Source organism: Oreochromis niloticus, unplaced genomic scaffold, assembly GCF_001858045.2.
Source record: "Oreochromis niloticus isolate F11D_XX unplaced genomic scaffold, O_niloticus_UMD_NMBU tig00001540_pilon, whole genome shotgun sequence".
Taxonomy (NCBI): domain Eukaryota; kingdom Metazoa; phylum Chordata; class Actinopteri; order Cichliformes; family Cichlidae; genus Oreochromis; species Oreochromis niloticus.
In genome coordinates this window covers 1-17,039 of record NW_020327405.1, presented here as the reverse complement: position 1 = coordinate 17,039, position 17,039 = coordinate 1, and the positions used below count along the sequence as shown (strand labels likewise).

Here is a 17,039-nt window from a genome sequence, read left to right as displayed (position 1 = left end):
CCCTCTGAGTTAGTGAAATCATATTTCAGAATCAGTTTTACTCAAAATAAAGGAAAAGATCTATTGTCTAGTGCATAAACACAGTGTGGTGATCAGTATAGAGACTTTGAAAAGATGATGTTGAAATATATATGTGGCCAGATGGCCATTTGTACAAACTGAAATGACTGGCAGTGGACAGATAAAAGCGTGGGGAAGGTTACACACTCGTGCAATTAAGAGGATGTATGTTGTATCACAAGATGACTGATTCATTTGTTTCACTAAGTCATCGGAACAGGTCATTTTGAAGAGGGTGTAGCATCTGTGGAAGTTTGTCAATTTCAAGAAAAAAGTTAAAATTCACAGTCTTATGTTTTTTCTTAATGTGGCCCTAAAACTCCTTCATACCCTTTTCCTCTGTTCTCCATTGAAGTCACATTCTAGTTCAGGAGTAGCATCATTTCATTTTATTCAGAGCACATCAATACAGCTTTCCACTAAGTGTTTTATTTAGCGCTAAAAAAAAAATAAAAAAAAAATGATTTTATTCGTCTATCTGCTGCATTAGTAATGAACTCACATTAAGAATAAACACATACATGAAAGAAAATATATAACCAGCCCCATCAGAAAGTATAAGTATACTGTAACAGTGATCAATACATGGGGATCGGTTTGATCTTACAAACAGCTGAACCTGAAGATGAAACACATTCAATGATTCTGTTTCTGCAACATACAAGACACTGAATAAATGAATACTGGGGGAAAAAACAGTTATTTTTATATCAGTGGAAGTTGAGTCAAACTGAACACCTGTGGAGAAAAATGCATATATATACATATATATATATATATATATATATATATATATATATATATATATATTACTTATTTTTAAGATTTTCGACCTTGTCTTTTCTTGAAAACATGAACAAACTGTGCCACATACAAACAGGATGTGAATAAAACAATGTAACATGTTACACTGACATGATCAGCTAACTTGGACAGATTTGGTGCTCCTTGACTTCTGTTCTTTCTGGTTTTATAATCACTTTTTTTCAGTCCTACTTAAGGCAAAGTGAAAATATTGAACAAACTCATGTTCACCCCTCCGTTATTTAAGCCCAAGCACAACTTATTTATCAAACCATCATCCATCCTAGGAAATCTCTTTGGAAACGCGCAACTCTTCTGGTTTTCTACTTGGATGTTATCGTTTCGCTTTGATGGGTTCCTTTTCAAGGTATCACCATGGAAGAATCTTTCAAACAGGTTGCTGTTCAGCTGGAGGCTGGTATGAATCCTGATTCTGTTGTTGTTTATGTTTTCTGTAGATCACAAAAGCAACACCAGCAACAAGAACAGCAGAAACTGACAGACCGACGATCAGTCCAACAGATTCATTCAGATTCTGCTCGCCTTCCTCCTTCCTTCCATCTTTGTCTCCTCCATCCTCTGTGTCTCCTCCTGTCTGACCTGCAGGTGAGAAACAGGTGTGAGGTGTCAGCTGTCAGGTAGGTGATGAGTGAAGAACAGAACAGAATCCATTTCCTCTTCAAACTGCTGTCAGACATTATCTACTGCACTCTGATCACATCACTCAGACCAGCTGCTTTCTACAAAGTCTCATCAACAACATCTTTAGAAACAAACATCAACAACCAGGAAGCAGCTTCACCTCTGATCACACACACACTCAACTCTACTCACTCACCTGGAGGATCAACAACACTCAGGGTGATGATGCTGATGGGGTTTCCACTTAAAATTGCTCTCTTTCTACGGTTTGTTCCTGTCTTGACACGACACTCGTATATTCCATTATCATTAGTCGTCACATTCATCAGAATCAAAGACACGTCTCCATCCTTCATCTGTCTGTCCTGCAGATCCACCCGGTTCTTAAAAGATGGATGCTGTTGATCTGGATCAAATTTCTTACTTCTGTAAAATAGTACATATTCATCTCTCAGGTCAGCTCTGCTCCACTCTACACCTAAGATGATGTTGTTGTTTGGAGCTCGACATGTCAGAGTGACGTCCTGTCCAGAGTCAGCTGTGATGATTTTCTGGTCTGAAAGAAGAAACAACACAGAGCACAGAGGTTAAAGGTCAAAGTAATTAACCAAACAGCCAATTTTAACTTATTTATTTGCTTAGTGCAGCCTGTTGCAGGAACTCTTTTTGTTTCTATGTTTAGATTTTACTTAATCACTTGCTCATTCTTAATTACTGATGACTTCATTATTACTTTAAAGATTTTGTTCATTATGTGTTTTTAGTTTTTGGCTAATGAATTGTTTAAATATTACACATCGTTTAGACTGAGAACGCTGTGTGTGCCAGTGATACTGAACTAAATGAGAGCTGTTATCACTGACAGGAGAAGATAAAGGTGCTGCAGAGCTACAGTAACTGAAACCTAAGAGGAGGAAAAAACTGTTTGTTCTCATTAAAGCAAAAAATGCTGCTAGCACATTTAGTGTCACTGCACACCCACCCTCAGCAGATCTAACTTTAATTCTATTCCTGCTGACACTAAAGTGTATTTTCCGGTTTGGTTTTTGTGTTTTTTCTCTCATTTTTACAGTTTGGAGCATTTTTCTAAAATCCAGAATCTCCTATATCCATAGCAGTTACTTATCACCTTCAGCAGAAACCTCAGAGGGTTAAAGCAGTGCTGTTTGTTCCACTTTTTACAATAACCAAAGAGCTCATTATGTATAACAGCAGCTGTTTTTCAAATATACTGCTCAAAGATATTAAAGGAAATATTTTAAAACACATCAGATCTCAGTGAGGAAAAAACAAAGCTGACATCTACACTGATATGCTTTGGGTAAAGTGTTAAGAACAAAATGATGGAGAGTTATTAACCTACACAGGGAAGAAGTTAAAAAAGAAAACCCCCAAAATTAATTGTATGAACTCAAAATGGTGCTCAGTAGTTTGTATGACCTCCACATGTTTGTATCGATCTCTGACAACATCGGGCCATGCTTCTAGTGATTGTGTCCTGGTGAAATTCTTTCCATATGGGTTGTTATAGGTCAGGGGATGAAGCTTGTCATCTAATTGGAAGGTTGTTGGTTCGATCCCTGGCTGCTCTAGTGTGCATGCAAATGTGAATGGATGAATGAGGCATGTTGTGTAAAATGGCTTGAGTCCTCAGAGTAGAAAGGCACTAAACAAGAAACACTCGATTTACCATATCCAACACTGAGCTCCTGCAAAGTCAGATGGAGTGAAAGATAATGTCCCAGAGCTGTTCTGCTGGATTAAGCAGGAAGGCGTGGGGCCAGTATAAATTCTTTCATCCTCCTCCAGCAGCTGCCTGCATACTCTCACCACATGAGGCATTGTTGTGCACCAGGACAAACCCAGAGACCCGCTGCACCAGTGTAGGGTCTATAGTGAGTCCAAGAATTCCTCTTGATACCTAACGCCAGTCAGGGTGCTGCTGAATAACCTGCAGAGGTCTGTGCATCCGTCAGTGGATATGATCTCCAGACCATCACTCACACACCACCAAACCAGCCATGCTGAACAATAAATAACGTTCTCTACAGATTCTGCAGACCTTTTTACATCCGTCTCATGTGCACTGACAGGGGCCAAGTGTCGGAGCTGCAAATTAACACAAAAAATTTTAGCTTAAAATGATTGACAAACCCTGTTACTTAACAAACCAGATCAAAACCGCAGATGTTTCACAAATCACAGAGCAATAGAAACACGTGCTGATAATAAGTGAACATAATGTATGAGAGAAAGCAGCCTCTCATTATAAGACACTGTGAGTCTCTGCATGCTGCCTTTATGGAGCTACAGCTGTTTGTATACACTGAACAAAAAGCTTTGTAGCTGTATACTGACTCCTGACACTACAACACATCACACTTACACACACTGTGTAAATGTCCCTGCTCTGACTTAGCCTTGGGATGTCTAAACACAATGCCAAGCACACCCAAAGGAACTTTATACTGGTGGTCAGCAGCACTCTGACACGGCCACAGTGTCATTGTTGTAACAAAGGTTTTTGTGATTGAGTTGCATGTTAATAAATCTGTAAATGTTATATGTTTGCCAGTTTAAGTATCAAGATGCTGGTTATAACTGGTTGCAAATGTTAAGATTAAATATCTCTTTAATTGATTATTCATAGAACTCCTGATATTATGTCAGTAAGATTGCTTTTGTGGTTTATTTTAGTAGCATCAAGCTGTAAAAACAATAAGTTAAATGCCTGTTCTACTCTGTAGCTGTTGGTAGTTTTGCCAGAGTTGTGCGCTACTATTGGAAAACTTGCAAACCACACAAAATGGAGGCAAATGTATGGTCTACAGCGCCCTCTTGTGGACAGATTGTGAAATATTGCTTGTGCAGCATATACTACCCCAGCAGAAGGTCACATTATTATCCATCCAATAATATTTCATTCAATAATCAATATTATTTTTTCCAGGAACCCACACTCACTATGGAACGCCAGGACTGCCATAATGAATTACTTAAATACACCATTAAATAATTAATTAAATGTGTCAATAATTAATTAAAATTGGAATTAATTAATTAAATAAATAGTTATGACACATGTAATTAATTAATTATTGACACATTTAATTAATTATTTATGTATTTCACATTTTAATTAATTATTGACACATTTAATTAATTAATTATTGACACATTTAATTAATTATTTAATGATATATTTATTTATTTCATTTTGGCAGTCCTGGCGCCTGGCTCTCATCATGAAATAATTTTATCTGTCAGCTTCACCCATCAAACTCAGGGGGCGGGGTTAACGCTGATCGACTCAAAGCCATTGCTTTGGCCTGGTGGCCATTGTTTATAGCCCACAACAACCGGCAGAACTGAACTTCGAAAAAGCCTGTTTGTGTGTCACCAAATACAGTTTTAATATTTTTTTAGCCGAGAATGTAGTGGTTTAATCTTCATATGTGTGGTCGGTTTGTCAAAATACAGCCTCTTTGCAAAAGTGCTTCGATGATTTCGGAGATGTCTGCCCAGTCTCACGGCAAAGCGTGGGATAGACCCACTCCCTCGCAAGCAATCGAGCTGTTGTTACCGCCGACAAAGCGCAGGCCCCGGTACACAGCTGTAATAACCCCCGCTGACACGGACTTCTTTTACGGAGGTTATATTTATCGGGGTTTTATTTCCTGATGTTCGTATGTGTCCTACGTGTTTCAGTCGCCAATTCTGAATTATAACTAACATTAAAAACATGTTTAAGGAGGAGAGAGAGCAAATAAACTCGATTAACAGCTGAACTTTGGGTTTTTGTTCAGTAATCTGCGTGACCTGCGTATAATCGCAGAAGAGAGATAACGTTGGTGTTTCCGTCATGTAGTAACTGCTGGCTTTAACTGTACAAAGGTTGTTCGACACTATGAAACACATACAGACTTCATGATGTTCGGCTAATATTTTTATTGTGAATATTAATCATGCATCTCTCCACGATATCTTCAGCTCTCTGAGTTAACCCAGAGTTTCCCAGCTGACTATCTGTCATGTACGAATATGTCACGGGTCATATCAATATGATTTTACAGAAAAGCATCCTTATTACTGCCAACTATTCCACAGACGTGGAAATCTACAGCATAAAGAACACAAAAATATAGCAGTCTAACGCAACACTGTAACAGAGATGAACCGTCAGTTTGTCGCAGATCAAAATGGAATGAAAGTGATTGGTTGAACAGGTGTTCGTGATCTGTGTTATCTGCATTTTCATCAGTGTAAGACTCAGCAGCAGATTAGAATAACAGTTATACATTTAATAAATTACCAAATGAATCCACGCAAGAAACCAGCAAACCTGTTCCGACAGTTTGAGTTTGTATTCCCTCAGCTGCAGACTCGCTGCTGTTTAAATGTTTGAGAGGAAGGTTCGATATAAAGCAAACGTCAAACACAGACTCAGTCTGCGTTCACATTTGATATGAGGCCAGCACGTAAAGTTTTAAGATCATACATGTAAAATTGTTGTCCAGCCGCTCCGAGTTAACTGAAGTTAACTTGGATAAATTATAGTTAAGGAGTATCACAGATAACACCCACGTGAGCTGTGTGACTGTTCACCATGAACTGAAATCGGTAGGCTATTACTGAAATACACGTGCTATTTCATATAAATAGGGAGGTCCTACTAACATGTTTAGTTTTAAAGGACACCTTCCTGCCTTTAGTCTCATTCATGAGCAGTATTAGTTTTCTTTTAACATCCAGAAGTCTGCACGATGTGTTTCATAGTTTGTAACAAACCTGACAGTTAAACATAACATGACCAAAAAAGCAAAAAAATAAATAAATGAATAAAAAGAGAGAGAGAGAGAGAAATCACACAAATTATATGTTAACCTCATTTATTTTTAGTTAAGTAAACTCTAAAAATTCTAACAGATAGCTGGTGCTTAGAATACAGTTGAATAACTTTTAAAAAACAGATGATATAATATTTCTGTCCAGGTTGCAGTCTGCATTATGAACATGTAGTTGGAAACTCTGCTCATCTCGGTGGAAATGCGCCTTCTCTTTCCTCTTTGTATAAAAACATTTTAAAAGTAAGTTTAATCTCAAAATTCACTGTTAAATCCGAAACAAACCAGATAAAGAAAAGCGAATAGTTCAGTCATGTGCCAGTGAACCATTAAACGTCTGTAAAACTATGCAGTTATGAAACGTAACTTTAACGTCAGCCAAACTGATTTGCTCAGTTGTAAATAAAACAGCGAAGTAAACGTGACCCGACAGACAAAACCTGAGTGAATTAAGTCCAGCGTTTAACCACTGAGAGCTAAAACTCAGGTGAGGTTTCAAAGCTGTGTGCCAGTGATTGGACATCAGCCGCTGATAAAGTGGCTTCGCCTATAAAGTGCTCTGTAAGGAAACAGCAACTCTGTGCTCGGGAGAAATACTATATTTACTTATCTTGTGCAGAAAAACGCGCTGACATTGCGTTATATCGAGCACCGGCTGCCCAGTTAAACTGTGGCGATCACCAGGTAACGTGGGCGTGTTTCTTGAATTAGCAGCAGGTGTTAAACAGCTGACAGGTGAGGAGGATGCATGCAGGTAAACTGAGGGTCTGTTGAGCTGATCGCTGGTTTCGTGAGAAACATGTCAGCTCATTCTTTATGTTACCGAAGCACAGACACACAAGACCAGGCGGAAAGAGACGATCGTTTGGTGTAAATGAGAATCTGCGAATGCAACATGTGGAACACCGAGAGTGGAATATGTAAACAAACCGGTTGATGTAACCCCCTCGGTGCACTCTGCATGCTGACTGTTAGCAGAGCAGTGAAATCTCTGAAAACATCTGAGCACTTTTGCAAACATGTTCTATGTTGACAACCTGACCAGACGTGAAGATTACGGCGCGACATTCGCGGCTAAAACACTGTTAAAAGTGTAGCTGGTGACAGAAAAACGGGGTATTTTTAAACTACACCACCACCATTGCTGCCTGTGATTTGAAATGCATTCTGGGATACCTGGCTGCCTCAAGTCTACAGAAGCAATCGATTATCGACCTGTTTTGACTTACTTTGCACGGCAACCAATCAAATGTTAGAGAAGCTGCATGGGCAGCGTTAACCCCGCCCCCTGAGTTTGATGGGTGAGGCTGACAGATAAAATTAATTCATGATGAGAGCCAGGCGCCAGGACTGCCAAAATGAAATAAATAAATATATCATTAAATAATTAATTACATGTGTCATAACTATTTATTTAATTAATTAATTCCAATTTTAATTAATTATTGCCACATTTAATTAATTACTTTAATGGTGTATTTAAGTAATTCATTATGGCAGTCCTGGCGTTCCATAACTCACAAGCTACATCATATTGTGTTTAGTCATGACTGGATTAAGACTGGATTAAAACAGTGTTTAAGGTGTCTATGGGACTTTTTAAAGACAATTACCCAAATTCTTAGGTAGCTGCAGTGTTTCTCACAGAAGACTTGTAAACACCAGTGTTTCAATGCAGTTTTCAGAAATGGTCCTTAAAGCCGGAGGTGCTTTGACTGCACCCAGAGAGATTTATGATGTAACACATCTCCAGACACTTGGAGGACTTAGGCTACGTCGCTGCCTTTTTGTTTGAAAACGCATCATTTTCTTTCTGTTTTGGCCTCCCGTCCACACTGAGATGGCGTTTTCATTGATGTAAAACACAGCATTTTCAGAATGCTCTCGAAAATGCACACATTTGAAAGCTGTGCTTTCACTTCGCAGTGTGGACAGTAAAAACGGAGACTTTCTAAAACGATGACGCATATTAGTCATATGATGCAGTCATGTGACCAATTAAACCAAGATAGCGGAGGGCATTATACAGCAGTTGTTTTGTTTGCTCTGAATGTTGACAGCCCTATTAAAGATTAATATCAGTTTGTACATGCGCCAGATAGCTTTTCTTCAAATTCTTTAATTCTCACTCGCTTTTGCAATTTTGTAATTTTGCGTTACTCTCAGCAACAACTCCACCTCATTGTTAGTCCATTTGAAAAAGACTGTGTGCTTTTCTTCAACATCTTGCTGCAACGTTTCAAAGAGCCGGAAAGTAAATAAACGGCACGCATGTGCAGTGCTGGAAGGTAAGCATTTTTGGCCGTTTCAATGTGAACGCACACTCTGTGAAAACGACTGGAAACTCGGACGCGGAGCGTTTTCTGTCAAAAACGCCTTTTTCAAATCTATCCAGGCTAGTGTGGCACGGGTATTTTTGAAAACTGAGATTTTCCTCTTGTTTTTTTCTTTGATGAAGGAAAACGCTGCCAGGAACATGCCAAAGCAACAGTTGGCGATATATTTCTAACCGCGTAGAAATGTTGGCCAATCAGAAGTCTAGAAGCCTGGGTGGGAAAGAGTAAACAAAGATGGTGCATAGAAGCAGAACTGAGTCCTATGTGTGGAGGGACAGTAACTGTGTGTGTATATGTAAGCATTTAAACACTGCAGAGAGTAAAATTAACAGTAACAGTATTTTCTGTAAGTCCGCCCTTGTGACGTCAAAAAAGCCGCACACCTTTGACGCTTTCTCCGTTTTCCTTGTCCACACATAAACGCAAAAACTGAGTTTTTGAAAATCTCCACCCTGGCAGGAGTTTCTAACAATCTCTGCTTTCAGTGACCGAAAACACAGTTTACGTGTGGACGAAAGGTGCAAACGCATGGAAAAATCTGCGTTTTCAAAAATATCCGTGTACGTGTGGACATAGCCTTAAACTCACCTAACCTCCCTTGTCATTGTCTTGTAATCAGCACAATAAGGCAAACATCTCCACTGAGACTAATTAACGTAGTGACACCTATAGCCTGGGTAAAACCGCTAGATATCCTGTTGTCCAGATGATAGATGGGAGTGGCTGGATGCATGTTGGTAGACAAGAAACCAGAAGATGAAAGAGCTTGAAAGCTGATCTAATTTAAGTGGAAATGGACTGGGTCAAATTGAATTCATATCCACAGAGTGCTCACTTGTCCTACCCTTCATGCCACAAAGCTGCATTTTAGCCACATTACAGTAGTCTCCCTCAACTAGCGTGCAGTTACCCTTTTCTGGTTCCCAGTCCAACAACGGCCACAAGGGATTCACCTACATCTTATCATCAGGCTTTGCATGCAGCACAACAAGAACAGGCGGACTCTTCTGTATCAACTATATTAACTGCATCTGAAGCTGTGCCTTCAAAGCCCTCTGCAGCTACAATTCCTGTGGTCTTTACTCCTCTTTTATTAGTGCAGCCTGTTCCTCCTGCTTCACCGCAGCCTCCAGCTACTGCTATGACGCCTCAAAATGCCAATCTATAGAATGTATGTGGATAAGTGTCGCCACTCAAACAATATCGCTTCAAAATCGCTGATAAGGAGACAAAGTGAAAAGCCAAGAAGCCAAGACTTAAAGTGAACTCTTCAGATTTTGACAGTTTACTCCACTGTCACATCCACCTGTTCATTCTCCTGCACCATCATATGTACAGCACTCCTACCCAGCACCCTTTTCTGCCACTCCTTGCCTTCTCTCATCTAACAAGTATGATGGAAATGATAATTGCTTCATCATATGTCAGCCAAATTCCTGCGGTCATTTTGACAGAGGATTTAAGTCGGTTCTATCCTGCAGTGTTCCAACAAGTCTTCACACAATAAGCTGGTTTTATTGTCCCACAAATCTGTCCACCCACTTTTTGGTTGAGGAGGGTCACCCACCCCAGATGTACTCAGGTGCGGTTCTACAAGATCCTGACTGTACGTCATTAGAAGCCAGATGACGTTGGCCCTTTCTGAATGTTCATTGGTTGGCAGGTGAAAAGGAACAGGAAGTGATAGCAGAGTTTACAAAGAACAAGAGAACCTAAAAAACCTCAAAGATCATAAACTAAAGCACGAAAAGCACAGATAGTGACTGTAGTGATACTTGTCTTTGTTTTTAACACTCGGGAGCTTTTGGTATGTTAGCACTTCGCTCTGCTCCCCGGCGGGCTGACAGACCACCAACAACACGAGCAACAGACCCCACAGACCGATTAAAGCACAGAATCTTTGCACTGCCACTATTTCAACAACAGATCTTACTTTAGGCAGAAGGACAGTCCCCACAGTGGTACAGATAGCAAACATGCTAACTCTACGATAAAACAAGTACAGACTCCACCCAGCCTGGTGGTGCATTCACGGACACAAACAAATGGAATCGACATGAAAAAAAAATTTGTTAAGTATCAGCACCACGTAAACGACAAAGATACCATTTTTGCCGTTTTATCTCAGAGTGGAAAATTTTGGTTTATTAACCTCACCTGCCGAGACAAACACGAAGATGCCAAAAAACAGCAAAGTGGAGCCGAGTGACGCAGTTACAGCAGACATTTCCGTGTTCTTCTTTCTGATGATCTGACAACAAGTTTGTTCTAAATGTCCTAGTCTGATGGTATTTTCATCGGATAACAGACTACGACTTTTAAAAAGTAACTACGGGAGATTCAATTTAAAGTTTAAGCAAGACAAAGAATATTTGAGCTTCAACCGATCGTTTCAACTTCACACTTGCATTCAGTTCTCTTAAGGTAGTCGCATTTGAGTGACGTCAGGTTCGCTGAGCTATACGATTAAAACGTGAGTCATAAGAAAAGTGGGGAAAACTGAAACAGCTCTGAGTGTTTCTTGAATGATCTCCGTAACCGCTCTCATCCATAAACAATCAGCTCCATGCTAGAGACCAAAGGACTTTAAAATTGTTCCACTGTACAACAATGTAAATATATAAAAATGAAGCCCTCAAACACTTTCCTGATTGGCGTCCTGTCTAACGGCTTAATAAGGACTAGAAAGTTTCTACCAAATATTTGCTTATACAATTAAGGTAGCTTTAGCTTTCGTCACTGATGAGACACAAACAGAGGAATTGGTATATCTCTGATCATATAAGAATAGTATTAGACCTTATTGATTATTTACTTCTCATTTGATTTGTTCAGATTTCTACAAAACTTTTGATTCCATCAAACAAACAAAACAATTCTGCACTTGATAGGTTTAGCTTTGGGGCGTTGCTTCTGTAACAATATCAAGAAATGTACACAAATGCGAATTGCTTTACAAAACTGAAGTCTTTATTTTCTAAAGCATTAGATTCCACTAAATGTGAACAAAACTTTTAAAGACTCCATCAACCATGAAACTGTGAAAATAACTCAATTTCTTAAATAAAATCTGCACTGTTTATTTACGATGCAATTTGTTATTTGTAAAATGTCAAAATTTTAGTAATTATTTTTATTTTTATCTTAACCTTGTTTTTATCTTACTTCCCTATATTGTGAAATTATAAAGAGCACCACTACGAATCCCTTTCCAATATTCTAAATGTTATTTATAATGTCCATCCATCCATCCATTTTCTTCCGGGTCGCGGGGGCAGCACCCCAAGCAGAGAAGCCCAGACCTCCCTCTCCCCAGCCACCTCCTCCAGCTTATCTGGGGGAACACCAAGGCATTCCCAGGCCAGCCGAAAGATATAATCTCTCCAGCGTGTCTGCCCTGGGGCGTCCTCCTGGTGGGACATGCCTGGAAAACCTCTACCAGGAAGCACCCACCACAACTGGCTCCTTTCGATGCGGAAGAGCAGCGGCTCTACTTTGAGTCCCTCGCGAATGGCTGAACTTCTCACCTATCTCTAAGGGAGAGGTCAGCCACCCTTTAGAGGAAGCTCATTTCTGCCGCTTGTATTCGCGATCTCGTTCTTTCGGTCACTACCCACAGTTCGTGATCATAGGTGAGGATAAGGGCGTAGATCGACCGCTAAATACAGGCCATTTAAATTGAGAGCTTCGCTTTTACGCTCAGCTCTCTTCACCACAACAGACCAGTACAGCGTCCGCATCACTGCAGCCACTGCACCAATCCGTCTGTTGGTCTCCCGCTCCCTTCTCCAATCGATCGTGAACAAGACCCCAAGATACTTAAACTCCTCCACTTGCGGCAGGGCCTGGTCCCTGACCTGGAGTGGGCACTCTGCCCTTTTCCGGCTGAGGACAATGGCCTCAGATTTGGAGGTGCTGATTCTCATTCCCACCGCTTCACACTCGGCTGCGAACCGTTTCAAGGCGAGCTGGAGGCCATCACTTGACGAAGCCAGCAGGACCACGTCATCTGCGAAAAGCAGAAATGAGATCCTGAGACCACCAATGTGATCTCACAGCGTGCCATCACTAATGAGGTGGGACGCAGTAAGTAAGTCATTTGGAATTTCTTGATTGATCCTGAGGGTTATGGAACAAAAAAGTCAAGTGGAAGACACCCCCCAAACTTCACCAGAATTGAGCCGGAGGATCCAGTTGGCTGTCTGTCATGACACTGGACAATCCTCAACCAAATGAAGTCCGTTACTGGTGCCGACTGCAGCCTCGTAACCATCAGACAGCATCTGAGACTGAAGAGCTTCAAAACCAAAACATCTTCAAAGGCCTCGTCTCTTTGAACACCACAGAACTGACCGTTTGGGTTTAGCAAGAGAGCACCAAACATGGAACACTGAAAAGTGGACGAGAGTTTTATTCTCTCATGAGAAAAAATGTAATCTTGATGGTTCTGATGGTTTCCAATGTTACTGGCATGACAGTACCTGCCACAATGGAAGAGAAACCATAATGGTCTGGGGTCCTTTTTCCTTCAGTGGAACAATGAAGCTTCAGGAGGTGCGAGGCGTCAAACGGCTGCTGGCTATGTCCAGATGTTGCAGAGAGCATCTCTCATGACTGAGGGCCCTCGTCTGTGTTGTAACAACTGTTTTTTGTTTGTTTGTTTGTTTGTTTTACAGGACAACGCTACAGTACACAATGCCCGCAGGACAAGGGATTTCTTCTAGGTGAATAAAATCACTCTTTTGGAGCATCCTGCCTTGATCTAAATAAAATTGACAACCTTTTGGGATTTATTACGTGTCTGCAAATATTTTCTGGAGAGCTGTTTTTTTATGGAAATGCTAGATCTGTGACATTGTTTCCCACAGCTACATCTTAGCGATATTTCCATGCTCCATGGTGGTCACCTGTTGGTGGTCACCTGTTGAGTCTCTGTTGAGTCTCTGGAGGGGCCTGCATCCTCAAACAATATAAGTAAAATCACTGAAGGGTTTTAAGGACCACTTTGGTCTCGCAGCCAGGCCAACAAAGGGTTTCCGTCAGAGTCCTTACTGTATTGGCCTCCTTGCTGGCCTCTGACTAAGCCTCTGACTACCCTATCATCACCACCAAAGCCGGTCTGTAGACGATCTGTTTCTGCTGCTGATCAGATGGCCAGCCCTCATAGTTTCTCCATCTATACTCCTGGCTAGCCACCTCAGTAGCTGGCCATCACTGGCCTCCTGGATGCCCCCCTGAGATACTCAGGCTTGCAGGGTTTTCAGTATTTTGGATTCTGTTCACCCTTCCTCAGTTGCAGGTTTTCTGGATTTCTTCATTTTGTTTTTGGATTATTCTGGATTATTCACATTTCAATTTAATTTTCAGTTTAATGTTAAATGTAAATATTTATCTTGATTTTAAGGAACTCGTGTATACTGTGTGTTATGCGGCTCTTTTACTTTTCTTCTACCAATGTTGCTGCGTTTCTTCACTTACAATTGTTGTTGTGGAGGAAACAAGCACTAACTGAAGCTCTAGTGTTTCATTGTAGATTCTATACAGTGTGACTTCTAAGCTCACTACATTGGTGTCATCAGTGGGATATGGAGTTGGTATCCATTTTAAAAGAAAAAGATCTGAGAGAAATCGAGGAACTTAACACCCATCGACAAGCCATTAATGGCATTTGAATAAACAAGAGTACAGACCTACCGCCAAGAACAGGTCGTCCAGGGGACCTGACACAACCCCACCTATTGGTTGGAGATAGACAGAATTGGTTGAGAATTCACCACTCTCCTTGGTCACAGGGAACCAGCTCACCCCTGGTGACAGCAGTTTCAGAGAGCAGCACACCCTCACCTATGGCAACTATGAGGGACAGTAAAACTTTTCCATAAACCCACTGTCAGAATCTTCCTGACAAGTTGTCATGAAAGTGCCACATTGTGCCACAAGAGTGCCTGAAGTGCCATTACCTCTGGCAAGTAACAGTGACACTGGGGATACATACCACAAGGGACCGTCACAATGCTCCTATGCCTCCTTGGAACAGGATCAGGTGGAATGACTTGGGTGGGCATACTTGGCCTATTCCCCTTACCACTGACCAGTGGAACAGCTATGCCCTTTTCACCATGAAGAGCAAGGTGGGAAATAGCTACACATAAGTGACACTGTGTTCCCTGAGTTACAGACCATGCAATAGGTTTAACATCGTATCAATGTCCACCTTTCTTGTGCCATTTGTGTAGCATTCAAGTGATGTGATAGCATTTTGTCCATGTTGCCATAATATGGTGGCACTCGATTTTGCTGGAAAAATTGAGTGCCACCATCGAGTTGAGGTAAACCATACCACATCGGGTCATATCGAGCCAATCGGAGTCAGTACTAATGGAATAAGTGCCTGAGTGCACTGTTTGGAAGGTTTGGATATGACCTCTGTAGCCCAATAGACTGGTATTCGGGCTTCTCCCTGAGACAGAGTTGTCCAGTGAACCCAGATTGGACTACCTCCATAATCTCTGAGAACAGTTATGGGAGTTACATGAGATGACAGACAGGCCGTCTTTGATGCAGGTTCCTGGCTGAATTGAGTTATGAGACACGCTCCTGGAGAAGAGGCCATGCATCTAGACAGCAGGTGTGAGTCTACTGCCCAGAGAACAAGAATGGCCTTTCTCCCAAACTGATGAGTCAGTGGGCTGAACAATGCACTGTGCAGACTGTCAGACGTGGTTTACAGAGTGCAGCTGGTCAAATGGAATAGGGAGATGTGGATGTGCTCTAATCATCTTGCACCCTAACAGCCCTCGATGCCATCTGAGTTGGAGTCAGGGCAAGCTCCAACTCCAGACTCTGAGCACAGCTTTCAAGATCTCTGAGGCTGAAATTACTTTGTTGTGGACAAGTGGGTTGCTTGGCACAGCTAACCACCTAGGTGGAAGAAAACTTTGTTTCATTTGATTCTAAGGAAAGTGTCTTTACTGTACATGTTATGGTTATGTTGCTCCTTTAGGTTGATCTTGCCAATTTTTCTGTGTTGTTTTGACTTAAAGTTGTTTCTGTGGTGGCACCTTGTTAATGTGTCTTTAAATGTTGATCAAAGCGCTCCCCCTTGTGTGTTATTGGGGTCGTAGAACCTGAAGTTCTAGTTTCTCATTGTAAATTAATTGCTTTGGGTTTCCTCAGCTCCTTTGTTTTAAAGAACTACACTTAAGTGACAAAATGTGTTTGTTGGTCCTAACTCAAAATAAAATAAAAATTGAAACTAGTAACTTAATGATCTAATTAATCACTGAATCCTCAGCGTGTGTGTGTGTGTGTGTTGTACATTATCCATATTAAACTGGTTCAGCAGTGAGAAAAATGTGTGAATGAGATTTCCTGCTTTGTGTAAAGTTTGATTAACTCTAAAATTAAGGGCTACTTGAACATGGAGCTACTTTTTTTGTTTTATGTTGAATCATCTGTCTGTTCAATGCTTGTTATTAGAGCTAACATAGCTCTGGTTAGCGTAGACTGCTGACTGGCTAATAGATCCAAATAGTAAAATCTTAAATTTAATGTATTTTGGGTTTTTCTCTCTCTTGAGGGTTTGTTTTTATGTGAGTTTATAAGAAAGTTATTTAAATTTCAATCTTTACTTTTTTCCTTTTTTAAATTTAAAAGAAATATCTTAGGAAAAAACAAAGATTGTTTAATTCTAGTTTCATTTATTGTTTCATTTTTGGTTTATGTTTTCTCTTCTTGTGCAGTGACAAAAAAAGAATAAGAAAGGACAAATGTGATGAAACTGAGCAGAAGAGAAGTGGAGTAACGTGTGACCAAGAGGAACCATTAAATGTTAACTTCCTCTCTTTTTGCTGGCAGTTAACACTACTGTGTCCCAAAACGTCAGCTGCATCCTTTGGAGGACCCGGGCTTCGCGGTATACGTGAGCCGGGTCCTTCGCAGACCAAGAAGGCCGGAAGTGCGAGGTTGTGAAATTGGACGGTCTAGCCTTCAGATTTGCGTCACCGCTGTCTTGGTGGAGTTAAATAAACTCGGCCATCTGCTCCTTGCTATATAAAATATAACAGGCATAAATTCTTGATCGTCTTACACTTCTGTTTAATCAGTTTTCTGTTTAACGTTTATTCAGCTGTGTGAAAATCCCGGAGAACCCACCTGATGGATTAATAAAGTTTATTTAATCTAATAATCTAATAACTTTGATCTCAGCCAAACCGATTTACTCCGAACAAATAAAACACCGAAAAAGGCAAACAATTACATTTTTATGTTATCCGAGTGACTTATATATCATCTTTAACCTGAGTAGCGAAAAGAGCGAGGGTCTGATAACGATGAAGTCGGGGGTCTGCTG

The 17,039-nt window shown here is 40.7% G+C and overlaps 1 protein-coding gene across 1 annotated transcript; it reads right to left on the bottom strand.

Annotated features, from left to right (window-relative positions):
* Positions 1–942: 942 nt before the first annotated feature.
* LOC109201232 (programmed cell death 1 ligand 1) lies at positions 943–11,143 on the bottom strand. The gene is made up of 3 exons (XM_019356848.2): positions 10,844–11,143; positions 1,703–2,062; positions 943–1,464 (listed from the first exon to the last, which is right to left on the bottom strand). Exons 1-3 carry the CDS (start codon positions 10,911–10,913, stop codon positions 1,253–1,255), a joined length of 642 nt encoding a protein of 213 aa, XP_019212393.1. The 5' UTR covers positions 10,914–11,143; the 3' UTR covers positions 943–1,252.
* Between the last annotated feature and the right edge of the window lie 5,896 nt (positions 11,144–17,039).